The sequence below is a fragment of the Vespa crabro genome, chromosome 13, assembly GCF_910589235.1.
Source record: "Vespa crabro chromosome 13, iyVesCrab1.2, whole genome shotgun sequence".
In the NCBI taxonomy this organism is placed as follows: Eukaryota; Metazoa; Arthropoda; class Insecta; order Hymenoptera; family Vespidae; genus Vespa; species Vespa crabro.
In genome coordinates this window covers 2,125,742-2,142,942 of record NC_060967.1, presented here as the reverse complement: position 1 = coordinate 2,142,942, position 17,201 = coordinate 2,125,742, and the positions used below count along the sequence as shown (strand labels likewise).

The 17,201-nt window shown below is 28.6% G+C and overlaps 2 protein-coding genes across 2 annotated transcripts; both read left to right on the top strand.

Annotated features, from left to right (window-relative positions):
• The first annotated feature begins 7,277 nt into the window (after positions 1 to 7,277).
• On the top strand, positions 7,278 to 11,821 carry LOC124428581 (integrator complex subunit 2). Its single transcript, XM_046972816.1, has 5 exons — positions 7,278 to 7,797; positions 7,891 to 9,983; positions 10,085 to 10,289; positions 10,364 to 10,670; positions 10,753 to 11,821. Exons 1-5 carry the CDS (start codon positions 7,478 to 7,480, stop codon positions 11,203 to 11,205), a joined length of 3,378 nt encoding a protein of 1,125 aa, XP_046828772.1. The 5' UTR covers positions 7,278 to 7,477; the 3' UTR covers positions 11,206 to 11,821.
• LOC124428582 (WD repeat-containing protein 75) lies at positions 11,789 to 17,139 on the top strand. Its single transcript, XM_046972817.1, has 15 exons — positions 11,789 to 11,936; positions 12,063 to 12,264; positions 12,352 to 12,536; positions 12,608 to 12,727; positions 12,799 to 12,986; positions 13,061 to 13,219; positions 13,295 to 13,488; positions 13,618 to 13,802; positions 13,901 to 14,064; positions 14,133 to 14,319; positions 14,397 to 14,575; positions 14,638 to 14,810; positions 14,925 to 15,110; positions 16,658 to 16,767; positions 16,870 to 17,139. Exons 1-15 carry the CDS (start codon positions 11,806 to 11,808, stop codon positions 17,084 to 17,086), a joined length of 2,580 nt encoding a protein of 859 aa, XP_046828773.1. The 5' UTR covers positions 11,789 to 11,805; the 3' UTR covers positions 17,087 to 17,139.
• Positions 17,140 to 17,201: the final 62 nt, after the last annotated feature.

The following is a 17,201-nucleotide window of genomic DNA, read 5'->3' as shown; positions in this document are numbered from 1 at the left end:
ATATGTATATATATATATTTGAAAGAATTTCAAAACTGTATTATATTAAAAGCAGTTGTAAGTTCGATGATAGATAACAATGATATACTTATTTAAATAAATCTTTAACGTTTATTGTAAAGAATTGATATTTACCTTCAATTCTCTATTATGGATAATAATGGCAGATCAATTAAGGATATCTTCCAAAGTGGCGAAATAAAAATTCATAAATTTTTTAAAACTATTACACAATACATGTTAAATATTTGTGCCATAAATGTTGAATTCATTGAAATATTGAATATTTGCTTTGAACTTGTATAAAATCCATTACAAACGCCTACTATTATTGTTCATTGTGATTCCCATTCATAGTCTGCTGTTGTTGTTCTTAGCTAGACAAATTTAACATAAATAATTCTAATGTAAACAGAGAAAATATTTTAATTTCAAAGTAATTCAATAAAAAAGCGTTATCGTGACATTTTTAAATAAATCATATTGTTTCCTTTATTTAGATAATCCTTTTTATGTTATATTAAGAAGGATGATACATTAATGTAATAACTTTTTTATACATGAGACAAATATTTAAAAAGTATAAGAATGTGATCTAAAAAATAAAATTGTACTATATTTAATTTATTTTTTAATTTTAAATATATTAAACAGAAGCCGATAGTTTTCATTTATGTTTGAATTTGCAAAGATTTCCCGCGAAACAATTTGATTTGATAAAATTATAATAGTTTCTTATGTTTGTCACCAGATAGCGTTTCCTGCTTTCGTTCATAGTTCATATTTATACAGCCTTAAGGGTGTTCTTCACCTTTCTCTTGAAACTTCAGCGACGGATATGGACAAAATATGAATTACAAACGCAAGCGGGGAACTCTATTCCCATCATGCATCTATCGTATCAGCGTATAAACTAGAAATAAAATAGAAAACAAAAGAAATAACACTGGACGTAAAATGTGATAGAAAAATTTCCTTATCGTTTCTGTAAAAAATTATTGTACAATAGAATTCTGTTATATTTCTTCTTTCGAAGTATTATTAGCTATATAAAATGAAAATATGTTAATGTTTAGTTGGAATTAGTTTGAAAAGATATTGGAAAAGTAATACAATATGCAGCCATTCGCTCGGTAATACTTGCATTTAAAAATTTACAATTAATCTTTCCAAGTATTATCGACCCAGGTCTCACTACGTGGAAGTTGCTGCATGTGGAGACCCACGGACTGACGGTGATTCTACTCTAAAATCCGCGTTCCGCTATACCGATCCCTTATGCCTTCCGCATCGGATATTTTGGGCATGGTTCAAAGCTAACAGAAAGTATCTAGCCTTAGCTACAGGGACCCCACTTACAGAAAGCTTTACCGTTCAACACCCTCCGCCTCAGGCATAACGGATTATTAAGCACATCTGAATTCGTGCTTCCGAATTTCGAACAATCAAAGCGCATTAATCGCGTTCGCGACACTCACGTGTGTTATAATTACGTAGATTCTACTGTTCTATCCAAATGTCGAAAAAATAAAACGAAGTCCCCGGTAGGACTTTCAATCGCGCAGGCGAACACTCACGTGAGTGTTAGAATAACGGTGACTCTAAGTTGAAATTCGAAGCGCACCCCGAATTTCTACCAAATATTAGGATTGTCATAACATCAGCTAACTATGTACAGCACTACAAGGTAAACCGTTCGCACACCCCGAATTTCAACACTAAAACGAAGTCCATGGTAGGACTTTTAATCGCGCCCGGACACCCACGCAAGTGTTCGGAAAACGGTGACTCTACTCTAAAAAAACGCGTTCGCGAGATAATCTAATCGAATATTCGAGCAAATATAAACGAAGTCCCCGGTAGGACTTTTAAGTCGTGCCCGCGTTCATTCACGTGAGTGTTAGAAAAACGGTGACTCTACTTTAAATTCGCGTTTTCGATACGAACAATCAAACGAAGTTTAATCGCGCCCGTGAACACCCACGCTTGTGCTTGCCAACACGCGTGCGAGTGTGTTCTCCTATCCTGCCCGTATTCTCGCGTAAAAATCGATGATGAATCCTGCCATGTGATGTATCATGCGGCCGCAGATGACCCTATACCTCGATGATCTATCATGAAAAAGAAGAAGCTAAAGAGAAAATAAGAAAAAGAATATATAAAATAAAACATAATATATATATATAGATTATAAATAGAAAATAAACATAATAGAAAATAAATATATATAAATAGATAAGAGAGCTGCAGACATGAGAGCTGCCCACCTGAAACATTAATCATAATTAATAAAAATATATTAATACTATAATTAGAACCATTATAAATAACATATTAATAACATAACTAAAAACATAATTAAAAACATAATTAAAGAAGAAAAATATGAGTAATAGAAGACAGCTGCTGAAAGATAAGAAAATAGAAGTAGCTCTGCATGCTGCTGAAACAACAGTCCACTTCATCTAATCGTTTCTACCTAAAACCTGTAAATCATAATTAATAAGAATATATTAAACACATAATTAAAACCATAAAAACATAATTAAAAAGAAAAAACATAATAAAAATCTGAAAAGACATAATGAAAAGAAATAACATATTAATAACATATTTAAAAATATAATTAAAGAGAAAAAATATTAGATAGAAAAGAAAGCTACAGAAAGATAAGAAAATAGAATCAGGTCTACACGATGCTGAGACAGCAACCCGCACAGAGGCCCACACCCATGGGCCCCTCCCATGGGTCCCTCCCATGGGTCCCACCCGAGATTTATAAATCATAATTAATAATAGTAAATAAGAATGAAAAATATGAAATAGAAAAGAGAGCCCCAGAAAGATAAGAAAAGAGAAGCAGCTCTATAAGATGCTGAGACAGCAATCCGCACAAAGGCCCACACCCATGGGTTCCATCCGAGATATATATAGAGGATAATTAATGACAGTAAATAAGAAAAAATAGAAATGACAGTAATTATACGAACGATAAAGTGCTGAATTTAATTTTTATTAAACTTAAGAAAAATAAAAGATTAATTAAAAAGAAATGAAATATTCTAAACACAGATATAAATAAATATTATTCTTTCTGAAAGAAATATTATATTTATTAATCGATAATATATGATAATATATGTACATGTTCTCTATAACGTTGCTAAGAATATCCTATTGTTTAAATAATAATTAATTATTCCCTCACGTGTTCGCGATCCCACGACCCGGACCTAAATGAAAAGAAATAAGGAAAGGAAAAAGAATTAGTATATATGTATATTAATTATACGAACGATAAAATGCTAAATTTAATTTGATTAAACTTAAGAAAAATAAACGATTAATATAAATAAATATTATTCTCTCTGAAAGAAATATTATTATATCTATTAATCGATAGTAAATGACAATACATGTATATGATTTTTATAACGTTGCTAAGAATATCTTATTGTTTAAATATTAATTAATTATACTTTACGTATATCGTACATTGTTTAAATGTTAAGATAATCTTATTTATTAATTATTCCTTCCCGTATTCGCGATCCCACAACTTAAAGCTAGCTGAAAAGAAATAAGGAAAACGAAAGAATATGTATATATGTATATTAATTATACGAATGATAAAATTCTGAATTTAATTTAATTAAACTTAATAGCTAAGAAAAAAAAAATATTAATTAAAAAAGAATGAAAAATTCTGAATACTGATCTAAAGAAATATTATATTACTTTTACATTTTATAGATATGTGATTTTAATATAGAACTCGATTTTATTAAAATAAAATTATGAATTGAATTGAACTTTAGAAAAGAAAAAATGTGCGAAATTTATCAGTCGACTTTAACGTAAAATTTGATTTTATTAAACTAGAATCATAAATTTAATTAAGTTTTAAAAAAAAGTTTAATATTAAAAAGGCATAAAATATGAAATAATTCTATTCGCGTACGCGTGGCAATGTGGGAATATTATTTACGGAAAGTTACTTCGTCTCAGTTTTTTAAATTTACACCCCTACACCCATCACCATAAGAGCATTTTGAGTGACAACATGGTAAAATTAAAATAATAACATGGTAAGACTAAGAGCCATTCTCGAAAGTTCCAAGTGAATCTTCGAAAATAACTCAGTAGCCTAATAGTTGTCCTCTTGAGCCACATGTTGTCTTCGGTATATAGCTTCTTCTTTGCTTTGTGCCTTAACCTAATCGATTATCACTCTAAAACTGTAACGACAGAATTTGATTCCAAATTTGAAGATATGAAAGAAAACCCTAATACAACCCTAACGAATCTGAAAACTTATTATTATCCTTTCGAAAGATACTTTTTCGCAGCGTGGGAGAAATGAAATATTAATTATAAAAAAATTAGAAATTAGATAATAGTATATTAATTGCTGAAAATCCTGAGCTAAAAAATAATTAATTTATCATCTAGGCTTACGGACTACGTCTCTTTGTTTTTTAGCAATCATTCTACTCGATTTTTCTCTTTCAAAACCAATGACTCTATAGAGACTTTTTTGTATCAATTTAAATTGATTAAATATTTAATTAATAATTATTTAAAAATATAAAGCAAACCTTTGGACGTTCCTTCTTACAAACGAATATTTTAATTATTGTAATAAAATCATCCACAGTTTCGTTTGTAATCCAGAGACTATCCATCGCGAGTGTCTTCTTGCTCGTTCTTTATTATTTCCGCGCGAGTAAAATATGTAAAAATGTATTAAAATATTCAAAATCGCAAATAATTATAAACGTGTTTGAGCAAGAAGATCCTATCCTGATCTAATAAATAAATGAAAAAATAAGAAACCATTCACGAGTAAATCTCTGAAGAAATTTACTCGTGGTCACTCAATGCTCTTCTACTAATTAATTACAACCAATCACCCGTGCCGATTCGAACCTTTCGTCCTTGACATGATTGAGTGATCGGAGGGATTTAAAAATTTACTCACTACTTAAGAAGTTCTGCGATGGCTCCAAAACACTCGTTCGCCGTTTAAATCGAAATTAAGGATGATTCATTCTTATAATTAGATAGGTCGACATCGAAGTTAATTAAGATCCTCTTCAATGATGCACTGACTCTATTACGCGATAAATGTATTTAAACGAACGGTCACTGAATTTACTTCGCGAAATTCTACTGCCTTTTATAAATATAGTCTATATGACTGTTAAAAAACCAAAACGTTTTGCTGAACAAACACTGATTCTAACGATTGCATTGTACGCAATCGATGCAAATATACTTGTTTAAATCGCGGAACCCGAACGAACAAACACTGCTTCTACTTCGCGATATTCTTATTTAAACGATACAAATAATCGATTTTATCATTGGTCCGCGCGCAATTGCAATGGTGTTCTGAAACAGAAAAATAAAAACAAAATTATTATTATCATTGTTATTATAAGAAACTATATAAATTATTGAAGAAACGTACGATATAAAAATTTATTTATCTTAAATATTCGGTGATACTTGCAGCAAAGACAACCTGAGAGACTTTTAATGTTTACTCGTGAAAGGACATAAGAGAACTGATCCGGTAATCGTTCGAGTCAATAAAAAGATAGATTTCAATATTACTCGTCGGAGTGCAAGAGAAAACTAACACGGTATCTGTCAAAGTTAAGAAGAGACGCGTTTATGTTTACATTATGCAAGGCCAACTATCCCGAAAGTAAAATTTGAAAGTAATAAAATAATATATTACAATTAATATAAGTTTCGCGCGCGTTTCCGTATTTTTAATGTTTAAACAAATGTACTATTGTTTAAATATTACTCTATTCTTTCCCGCGTACATGAAAAATGCTAAACTAATTATAAAATAATCGCAAATACTAATTTTTAAGTTTACGCGTTTAGAAAAAGGGAGTCACGTTCTGTACACGTCGGAGTGCAAGAGAAAACTAACACGGTATCTGTCAAAGTTAAGAAGAGACGCGTTTATGTTTACATTATGCAAGGCCAACTATCCCGAAATTAAAATTTTAAAGTAATAGAATTATATATTACAATTTTTCTAAGTCTCGCGCGCGTTTCCGTCTTTTTAATGTTTAAACAAATATACTATTGTTTAAATATTACTCTATTCTATTCCGCGTACATGAAAAATGCTAAACTAATTATGAAATTATCGAAAATATTGATTTCTAAGTTTTCGCATTTAGAAAAAGAGAGTTACGTTGTGCACTCGTCGGAGTGCAAGAAAAAACTAACACGGCAACTGTAAAAGTTATGAAAAAGCTCGTTTATGTTTATATTGCACAAATTCAGCTACCCAGAGTAAAATTTTTAAATATTGGAATTTTAAATTATAATTATTTTAAATTCCTCGTATGCTTTGTGTTTGTAATGTTTAAGCGAATATTCTATTATTTAAGTATTAGTATATTGTAATCCGGGTACATTATATATTGTTTAAATAATTATAAGATTACTGTGAGTAATTTTTAACTTTTCACGTTTATAAAGAGAGTGTTGATGTGTTCTCGCCGGAATAGAATAGAAAACTAATTCATTAACTGTTAAAGTTAAGAAGAAGCGCGTTTATGTTTATATTACACAAAACCAACTACTCTGAGATTAAAATTTTTGAGTATTATAATTTTATATCGAAATTATTTTAAGTTTGTTACGCGTTACAATCTTTGTGACATTGGATACGAATTTCTTTATTTTTGCCATAGAATCATTTGACCAAAGAATGAATAAGTTTCTTCGTGTGAATATCGTGTAATGCATTTCTTTCCTTTTGAAATGGTTCAAAATATATTAATATTACTTATATATATTGAGTTGGCAACTAAGTGATTGCGGATTTTGTCGATAAATGGACTTTACACTTTCCGCAATCACTTAGTTGCCAACCCAAACATACACAAACAAGCAGGTAATCGCTACTTCACGGAACAAACATACTTTATTCATCATGATATGGAATTCAGTAGGAGGTGTACGAGCTTCTTCTTTCTTGTCGCAAATTTCGAGAGGCGCCACTGTAGAAAACTTTTTCTTTCCGAAAAATGTCGGAAACAGCATTTATCCCAACAATTATAACAAGCATAATTCTTAATTAATTTTGATAGACAAGATCCCATTTTAAAGACGAAAGCTTAATCTAGGAAATTGCTTTTTCAAATTTTTGAAAAAGCTTTTTATTTTTGCATAAACTTTCCTCGAATAAACACCATTTTTTAATACGATTTTTTTAAAAAAGAATAAAGCTTATTCGAAAATTTGAAAAATTAAGATCTTAAATTAAACCTTCGTTTTTAAATTGAAACCTTGTTCATAAAAATCGGTCAAGAATTACGCCTGTTCTCATTGTGGCGTAAACCATATTATAAAAGCAGGGGCGAAATACAGCCTTAACATACTTACATGTATATTTGAAAGCAGTAGTTCTAGTGTGAAGATTGTTAGATTGTTTTTCGTGAATATGTCGCTGGAATTTGGAAAAAATCAAACATATTCTATGCATGTTAATACACGTGTTTCTCCTCACGTGTTTACAGCGATACAAAATGTAAATATCAAAGAATTATCAAAATGTTCGCACAAGGAAATTCGTCCGATTTTACCATGTTTGGTTAGGATGAGTCTTATTACCCCTTTGGATATAACAAAAGAATGTGTAGAAGCAAGAAAAGAAGTTTTATCAATTTTGTCTGGAATTGAATCAGTTAATTCTATAATTGCATTACTTTCTATCGATTTTCATGCCTTGGAAACTGATGTACGCAAAGAACAACAATTAAGGTTAGAATATAATACAAATTTATATTCTCTATTTTATAAATTAAATATATTATTATAAATATTTTAACTAATATATACGATATATTTTTTAAGACAAAAATTGGGAGGTATACAAGCAGACAGTGTATTAGCACAATCATTGCAAAGTGGTCTTGCATTGGAATTTGAGAGAAGTGAATCTACACGTAGAATACGTTTGGTTTTAAGTGAAATTTTATTCATAGCATCGCAAATTCAAGAATTTAGAAAGAATCAAGACTTTCAAATTAAGCAATCTGATTTATTCGACAATGCTGTATACATGGAAGAAATTAGTTATGTTATATGTATTGCACTTGCTGAATTGCCAACTCTTTTGTCGATATTGGATATAACGGAGACGCTTTTACATGTGAAACACGGTCCACATATTATTTGTTGGATTGTTGCTAATAATCCTGACAGTTTTTCAGAAGTTTGTGGACATTTGATAGCTAATGGAGAACGTCAAGAGGAATCTGCATTAGGGAGAATTAGAACATCAACACTTACAATGTTATGTGAAATGAATCCAAGTCAAGCATTTGCTATAAGAGCAAAATGTGTGGAATATTGTAGAATGCCTGCATTGGCAATTACTTTAAGTCTAGAACATGAACATGCGAATACATTACAACCAGAAAGCGATATTGTTGCTTTTATATCCGGTTTATTACTTGGCAGTGATCAACAAGTTAGAACATGGATAGCAATGTTCATAAGAAATGGACAAAAACGAAAGTGGGAGTCCCATACCGCATTACAATCGTTGAGAGAAGAACTACTCAGAAGATTACAAGCTATTGCTTTACAAAGTACAGATAGCCAATTAGATGAATCACAAGTTGTTCAAGCAAGTGCACTATTAAGACTTTATTGTGCTTTAAGAGGTATCGGAGGTATTAAATTCCAAGATGATGAAGTTTCTATGATAGTTCAACTGCTAACATCACATCCTCCACCATCACCAGCTGGAGTAAGATTCGTATCTCTAGGACTTTGTATGCTTATAGCTTGTCCTTCCTTAATAGGGCATCATAGCCTTGAAAAGCGTAGTATTGAATGGGTACAGTGGCTAGTACGTGAAGAAGCTTATTTTGAAAGTGCTAGTGGTGTGACAGCAAGCTTTGGAGAAATGCTTCTTTTAATGGCCATTCATTTCCACAGTAATCAATTGTCAGCTATTTGTGAATTGGTGTGTGCAACATTGGGTATGAAAATACCAATTAGACCGAATAATCTTACAAGGATGAAACAAATTTTTACACAAGAGATCTTTACAGAACAAGTAGTAACTTCTCATGCTGTTAAAGTGCCAGTAACTGCAAATTTAAATGCAACAATTCCTGGATTTTTACCAGTACATTGTATACATCAATTATTGAAGTCAAGAGCATTTGCAAAGCATAGAGTACCCATCAAGAATTGGATCTATCGACAGATGTGTGATAGTGTGCCACCTTTACATCCAGTTTTGCCAGCTTTAGTTGAAGTGTACGTTAATTCTATTTTAGTAACAAATAATAAAACATCAGAACACACAAACAAACCAATTACTGAAGACGAAATAAGAAGAGTATTTCAAAATAGTGTTTTTGGTGCAAATTTTGATTTTAAAAAAAATCTAATGAACATTGTGGAAGGAGAAATGCATAATATGGACATTGATACATTAAAACCTTCACTGACATCTCAATTGTTATTGTTATATTACTTATTACTTTATGAAGATGTTAGATTATCCAATATGCATATATTTATATCACAAGGTAGAAAAGTGAAATCATACTCAACTGAATTTTTATCTGAACTACCGATAAAGTATCTCCTTCAACAGGTACAGAGAGATCAAGTGAATTATGCTGGTTTATTCTCACCTCTTCTTAGACTATTGGCAACTCACTTTCCACACCTGTCTTTAGTAGATGATTGGCTTGATGATGAGATGATCAATATAGATTCTCCTATCGTAAATTATGAAAGTACAAAGATTACTGATATTGCAATTGTTGAAGCATTTAGTCACATTAATAAATGTCCATCAAGGACAGGAAGATTATTGCGACAATTGATGGCAATGAAGCCAACAGATATTTGGCCACACACAGAAATAATAATACATTATTTTAAAGCTATACTCAATGATAGGGTTCCAAGATATATACAAGGTAAGATCACATTTGTGTGTGAGTTGAATTGTTAAAAACTTAATAACACATTTATAGAAATAATTAAAAATATAATTATATTGAAAATATTATTTTTGCAGAACTTTATAAACAAGTATGGCTAAGATTAAATACTGTTTTGCCAAGATGTTTATGGGTTCTATCTATAAATACGTTATTAGTTGAAAATATGGTAGTCAAGAATATATTTCTTACGCAAGAAAATATTGTATTAGATCCATTACAAGTATTAAGATGTGATACAAGAGTTTTTAGATGTGCTCCAGTTTTGTCAGTAATTCTAAGGTAAATTGTAACAATTAATAAATATCAAAATTGATAAAATCAAATATTAACTGAATGTTAAATTATTATACCAGGATTTTACAAGCAGTATTAGCTGCATCACGATCTCAACTATCCAGACATACACAAGATAGACCTTTAACGGAAAAAGTTGGTCAATTATCAAGTGAAACAGAAAGAGAAGATTTGAAAACAGCTTTGATAGCTGGTCAAGAAAGTGCTGCTGTACAAATTTTATTAGAAGCGTGTTTGGAAACAAAAGAAGATAGACAAATTCCTGGACAGATGTGGTCTTTAAGAGAAATTCGAAGTGTTATCTGTTCATACCTACATCAAATATTTATAGCAGATCCTTCTTTGGCTAAATTAGTCCATTTTCAGGTATATCTTATTAATATGGAAAAAAAAAATAATTTTTAGAAATATTTAATGTATTACAATTAAATTTACACATGTTTTGCAGGGATATCCAAGGGAGTTATTACCAATTACTGTTTCTGGAATCCCATCTATGCATATTTGTCTTGATTGGATCCCTGAATTGTTATCTCAACCTGAACCAGAAAAACAAGTATTCGCTGTTGATTTAGCTTCACATTTAGCAATTCAATATGCACTTCCAAAAGCTTTAAGTGTTTCCAGATTAGCAATAAATACTCTAATAACTTTGTTAGGAGTATTGCCTGCTAAAGATCGAGTATCTCTATTTATGCCTGTATTACCTTCATTGACAAGAATATGTCTTGCTTTTCCACCACTCGCTGAGGATACTACAGTATTGCTCTTACAATTAGGTAGGGTTAATTCTGCTCAAGCAGCTTTAGGTGATAAATCTGCAGATGCATTATGTCAGAAAGTTAATGCAACATTTTGTACATTATTATCAAAAGCCATATTGCAATCTCAGATTTATTGATTTCCATACAAAGATTAGATCAAAACTAATTCTTGTTTTTTGTTAAATTTATTTTAGTATGACTTCAAACTCAATGATGACATTTTATCATATAGAGTAGATTGTTAATAATATCTATTTGATAGATCTATTGAATATACAAATTTATTATATAAACAAATGTAATATTTATGTTAAATAATGTATATGTATATTGTATAGTGTAAAATAATTATTTTTCTATTTATAACTTACTATTTAGATATTATTATAAAATACGTATTCTACTTCTATCTTGTAGATATGAGATATTAATATCTATTTATATATGTCATTTATTAATATTATTAAAACACATTAATTTGAATCTGTAAATTTTAGCTAATTAAAAAATTATGTTTTTATTATTATATGAAAAATAACAAATTTTAAATATTATTTTGAATTTCGTACGTAAAAATATGATTGGCTGGATTAGTATTAATTCTACTATCCAATCAGAAGACGTATATTTTTAACAGCGCTATCTGTCGTCGTAAAAGACAAACTCTGTAATTAGTTTATACTAGGTTATGGGTTGTTGTACATGTGATTTTGTTTATTAGTTTATAACGCAATAAAATGCATATGAAATCAATTAAATTATCTAAATCAATAAATAATAACGGATTAGATGTAGATAATTTAATTGTAACGAGAAAAGGTGGTGGAAGTATAATCGATCATCGTCCATTATTTTCTGAAGATGGGGAGTAAGTATAGGTTATGTTATTAAGTGCCTTAATAATGACATATATTAAAATGTTAAAAATCGATATATCTTTTATTAAATTAACAAAATATTTTTGACTTACAAACAAAATTTGTTTTTGTGATAGAACACTATATGTCATATGGAAGCATACCCTACGAGCTTACAGTACGCAAACTGGAGATTTTGTACAGGAGTTTGAAAGTATAAATCGCAGAATAAGTGGTATTGTTCCATATCCTGATGGTTTTAATACAGTTATAGGTTGTACAGATAATGGACAACTTAATTTTTGGAGTTGCCAAAGTGGCATTATTACAAAAACATTAGTATGTATAGTTTGATATAGTTTACAATGTTACATTTAGTTTTACAATATATCAAAGATTCTAATTGTATTTTATAATTTTTTACAGAACTTACATTTTTCTTCAAAAGAACATACCAAAGTTAAAACTTTTCATATTGTAAAATATAAAAATGCAATTGATAGAGAAATTTCACAAGTTCTAATAACTTATACCACGAAAGGTAATAGCAAGATATATTTGCTATTATTTGACTTGCAGGATGGAAAGTGCTGTAAAACTACTTTTATTTTGTAAGTATTTTCTTAAATTGATTACTGTAATAAAGAAAAAAAAAATAATAACATATTTTACATTCTTTCAGTATAAAAAATCCTGAATATTACGTTGATATAATAGGAAATCATGGAAATAATTTAATAGCGGTTCTTCATGATACTGATTTGCACATATTAAATCCTTCACGTAATTTAGTTGACAAATTGTATGTATACTTTCTTATTTAATTAATTTTTATTTATATCTATAAATTTATATATATTTATATAAAATTAGGCATAAAACAGGAAAAACAGGTAGGATACCAACATGTATTGCTGGACATCCTGAAGATGAATGTGTAGCTACAGGAGATTCAACTGGACGTGTAGTATTATGGAAAAATTTATTCCTAACTAGGCCACATACAGCAATATATCATTGGCATACATTGCCTGTAACAGAGATAGCTTTTAGTAAAACAGGTAATTATTAAATTATTAAATATTTCAACTATAATCCATTAAGAAAAAATTTAACTCACATAAGTATATTATAGGTATTCATATGTACACTGGTGGTGGAGAGTGTGTGTTAGTAAAATGGACTATTGGAAATCCATTAGAGAAATCATTTTTACCTCGTTTACCAGCACCAATTAAACATTTAACTATTGCACCAGATAATATCTATGTTGCTGTATCCACTTTAGATAATGGTAAAATATATAATTGAATATATGTATTAATATTTTATAAATATATTCTTTATGTTACATTAAAATTATTTACAGGTATTATTGTTGTAAATCCACAAAGAAAATTGACATCTGTGATACAAAATTTTACATGGGGAATTGCATTATCTTGTAAAGATTTATTTCCAGCTGGACTTGTAGTAGATCCACGTACAAATAGCCTTGTTTTAAATAGTCGTACAGGACATGTTCAGTTTTATAGTACACATACAAAAAGTCTATTATATAATGTAATTATATTACTTAGTTTGCGTGTATATATATATATATATATATATATATATATATATATTTGAAATATGCAAGTACATCTTATGAACGATTTAATAGATATAATCTTTTATATATTCTATTTTTAGATTCATATAACAGCTGAAAATTTTATAACGCAAGAACGTAGTGTAAATATTTTAAACACAGAAGTAACAAAAGTAGCTTTGAATCACGATGGTACATGGATGGCTACGGTAGAAGAACGTGATGATAAAATTTCAACTCCAGAAGTAAGATTAAAATTTTGGATATTTGACATGAAGAAGCAAGTGTAAGTTAAATAGTATTTATATATAAATGTATATATATATATATAATATAAACTATTGCATTATTATATAATTTAAATTTAATTATGAACTCCAACAGTTTTACATTAAATACATCAGTTGAACTTCCACATGAATTAGGAATTAATGCTTTACAATTTCAACCAAACTCATTATTTGGTGATGAAGATTCCTTAGTAGTAACTACTGGAAAAGATCAAAAGTTTAAGTTATGGAATCTCATAGAGCCAACATCAATCTATAGTAAGCAATGTTTTATATAATAGAATATTATTGTCTTTATAAAATAAACATGATTTATTTTATTTTAGAAAAAACAAAGCATTGGCATTGTTATGGTACAGGAAATTACCATGATCTATCAGCTACAGATGCTGCATTTTCTATGGATGGTTCTTTATTAGGAATTGGTTTTGGCTCATCTTTGACTATTTGGGAACCCGATACATGTACTTTGAAAAGTAGCCTTAGGCATAGTCAATATCCATATACCATAATGTAACACCATATCATTAAAATATTATCACGTGATATATTAAAAAAAAGAAAAAATTTCACATTGTATTTTTTGTTAGGCGCATTGAATTTGGAAAACAGGAAGCTTGCAACCTTATTGTCGTTGTTTCGGATAAACATATTGCTGTCTGGAATATCTTATCTCTAAGTATTATGTGGAGTGTTTCTTTAAACGTGACGAAACTTACAGCCGATCCAAAATCTATTTATATGGCTGTTTTCACAGTAGATAATACATGTAAGTATTATCATTTTTTATGACTATATTTATTATTTAATTCTTTATTTATTTCTTTTCAGTGTACGTATTTAGTCCGCATAATTCATCACCAGTGTATGTAAAAAAATCAATCGTTGAAACTGATAGTTCAATATTAGGAGCTGTTTTTGTACCACGTTTGCAAGATAGTAAAGATTCTTCTTACAAGTTATGGCAAAAGAAATCACAATTATATTTTATAGATTCAAATCAAGTATGTTTCGTATATATAAATATGAGAAGAAAAAAATAATAATTACAATATTTATTCTCTCATTATTTTAATAATAAAATGAGGATATATTTAATAATTGATTTTTATATTTAGGAACTGTTGGCTTTGGAATCGGAATCCGAAATAGGAGATGCTTTAGAAATTTTCTCTAGAAATCAAAATATATCTTTAACGCCGTTCAGTAATTTTGTAGCATCTCAGACTGTATCAAATAAGGAAGAAAATATTTCATTCTTTCATGAATCATTCCGTATTTCAGGAAAAGAAAAAACAGATGAGGTAAGAAATATATGTATAAAAGTTCATTCAATAATTATATCTCACATTATAGCATCACACACAAAGTATAAAAGTTGTTTATTTTTACAGAATTCTTATATCATTCGCGCGCTCACGCATATATATATATATATATATATATATATATATATATATACTTACATGTATATGTATATATATAGATATGAAACAGTTCAAAGTTCTCTTCCTAAATATTTTCGGCAACGACGTATAAGATTAAATTTTCTATAACGTAAACAATGCCATTGAGGAATTTGTCTCATGTTTTTTATTGCCTATAAACTAAATTTTATAAATAATTATTGAAAAGAATTGATTTTCGAATAAAAAAATACTTACCGTTTCCTTATCAGTAGTAAAATATCCATTTGTAATGACTATTATTAACGTCAATATGAAAAAGCAAGAGAAGAAATATTTTCCAAACAATTTCATTTTTATGAAAATATTATTCTGGCAAAATTTTCTCACAAAAAAATATTTAAGTTAAAATAGATCCTCTTTTTTGGTTTTTCTTTTCTTTTCTTAAATTTTTCAATTGAAATATTCACCATGAAACAAACAACAATTGAAGTCGAAATCTTACAATAAGAATTGATAAATAATATGTATATAAAATGTATTTATTATAATTTATGATAGCCTTTCAACGTTCGGTGTAACTGACGTTAAAAAGTGGTCTTGGCATGATTGTAATATAGGAGTTCTTCAATTCAGAAATTACCTTCTTTGAAAATTATCAATCAAGTATACAAGTGTTTATTAAAAGATATATTATGTTATATTAATAGATATTTTTCTAATTTATCCTATTATTACATAGGATCCAATAATTAATACAATATAAATAATGAAATTAAAGATTAAGTTATGGTAAAAGTTATTTCGTTTAATATGAGTATAACAATATAAAAGATCATTTATATAATTTAAAATTAATTATTTTCTATTGGGTTGTCAACACAGTTGCCAATACAATATAATATAAAAATTTTAGTTTGGATATATATATATATATATATATATATATATATAGAGAGAGAGAGAGAGAGAGAGAGAGAGAGAGAGAGAGAGAGAGAGAGAGAGAGAGAGAGATAAGAGAAAAAATAAATTACTAAGTGTACAATGACCTTTTTCACATTAAAGTTTATCGTTTTATAAATGAGATCATAATATCTCTGACGCATCATTATGAAAAGAGATTCGAAGAATTAGTACGTGTATTTTACACCAACCATAATTGTCTTCATTATGGTCTCAGCAAAGTATATTTTCAATTTCATTCTACTATATTCCTTGATGTTATTTTTCTCATACTACTTATGTTATTTCTTACGTCAATGTATTGTTGGCGTATTTTAAATACAATTATACTTTAGTAGACTTTTTCCTAGTAAAAATTTGCATTTTTCTATAAATAGAATTACACATTTAAATATTAATCAGTTAGTTGATTTTAAATACTTAAATTAAATAATAGTTTATTAAGAAGAATAATATAATTCATTTTTTTTTTTATTTATCAGCTTTTTAACGTCGCTGCTCATACGTTACCACCGATGAAAATGCTTTGTGCGACTTTTATAATGTCTTTACTATCACAAAAAGATCAATCTTCGAATGATAAATTTTCAAGGTAATTAAAAATTAAAAATTTGATTATATATATTACATTAAAAATAATTAAATACATGGAAAATAAAAGAAAATGTAAATTTCTATGAAATATATTTTTTAGATCGGACGATCTTGATAATCTCGATAATCTTGATGATCTAGAAAATGAAGAAGTAGAGGAAAACGAAGACAATATTAAACATGTAAAAACAATGAAACGTGAACCATCACCAATTCCAATGAATATCGATATCGATGAATCAAACGTACGATTAATTCATCATAATTGGTCATTTTTATCAACGATACTTCCAGACGAAGAAATTATTGAAAAATAAAAAATATTTTGTATACATTATTTAAATAATATTAAAGTCTTAAATTAATAAGATATATTTATCGTAGAGTACCCAAATACAAAAATAATGGTAAGTTTTAGAAAATTAAGTACAC

Bases quoted from the DNA above. Each gene is read 5' to 3' on its own strand.
- LOC124428581 (XM_046972816.1), top strand. From the start codon at position 7,478: ATGTCGCTGGAATTTGGAAAAAATCAAACATATTCTATGCATGTTAAT. The intron at 7,798-7,890 runs GTTAGAATATAA...ATATTTTTTAAG, and splicing joins CGCAAAGAACAACAATTAAG to ACAAAAATTGGGAGGTATAC. The intron at 10,290-10,363 runs GTAAATTGTAAC...TTATTATACCAG, and splicing joins GTTTTGTCAGTAATTCTAAG to GATTTTACAAGCAGTATTAG.
- LOC124428582 (XM_046972817.1), top strand. From the start codon at position 11,806: ATGCATATGAAATCAATTAAATTATCTAAATCAATAAATAATAACGGA. The intron at 13,489-13,617 runs GTAATTATATTA...TTCTATTTTTAG, and splicing joins CAAAAAGTCTATTATATAAT to ATTCATATAACAGCTGAAAA. The intron at 14,065-14,132 runs GTAAGCAATGTT...ATTTTATTTTAG, and splicing joins AGAGCCAACATCAATCTATA to AAAAAACAAAGCATTGGCAT.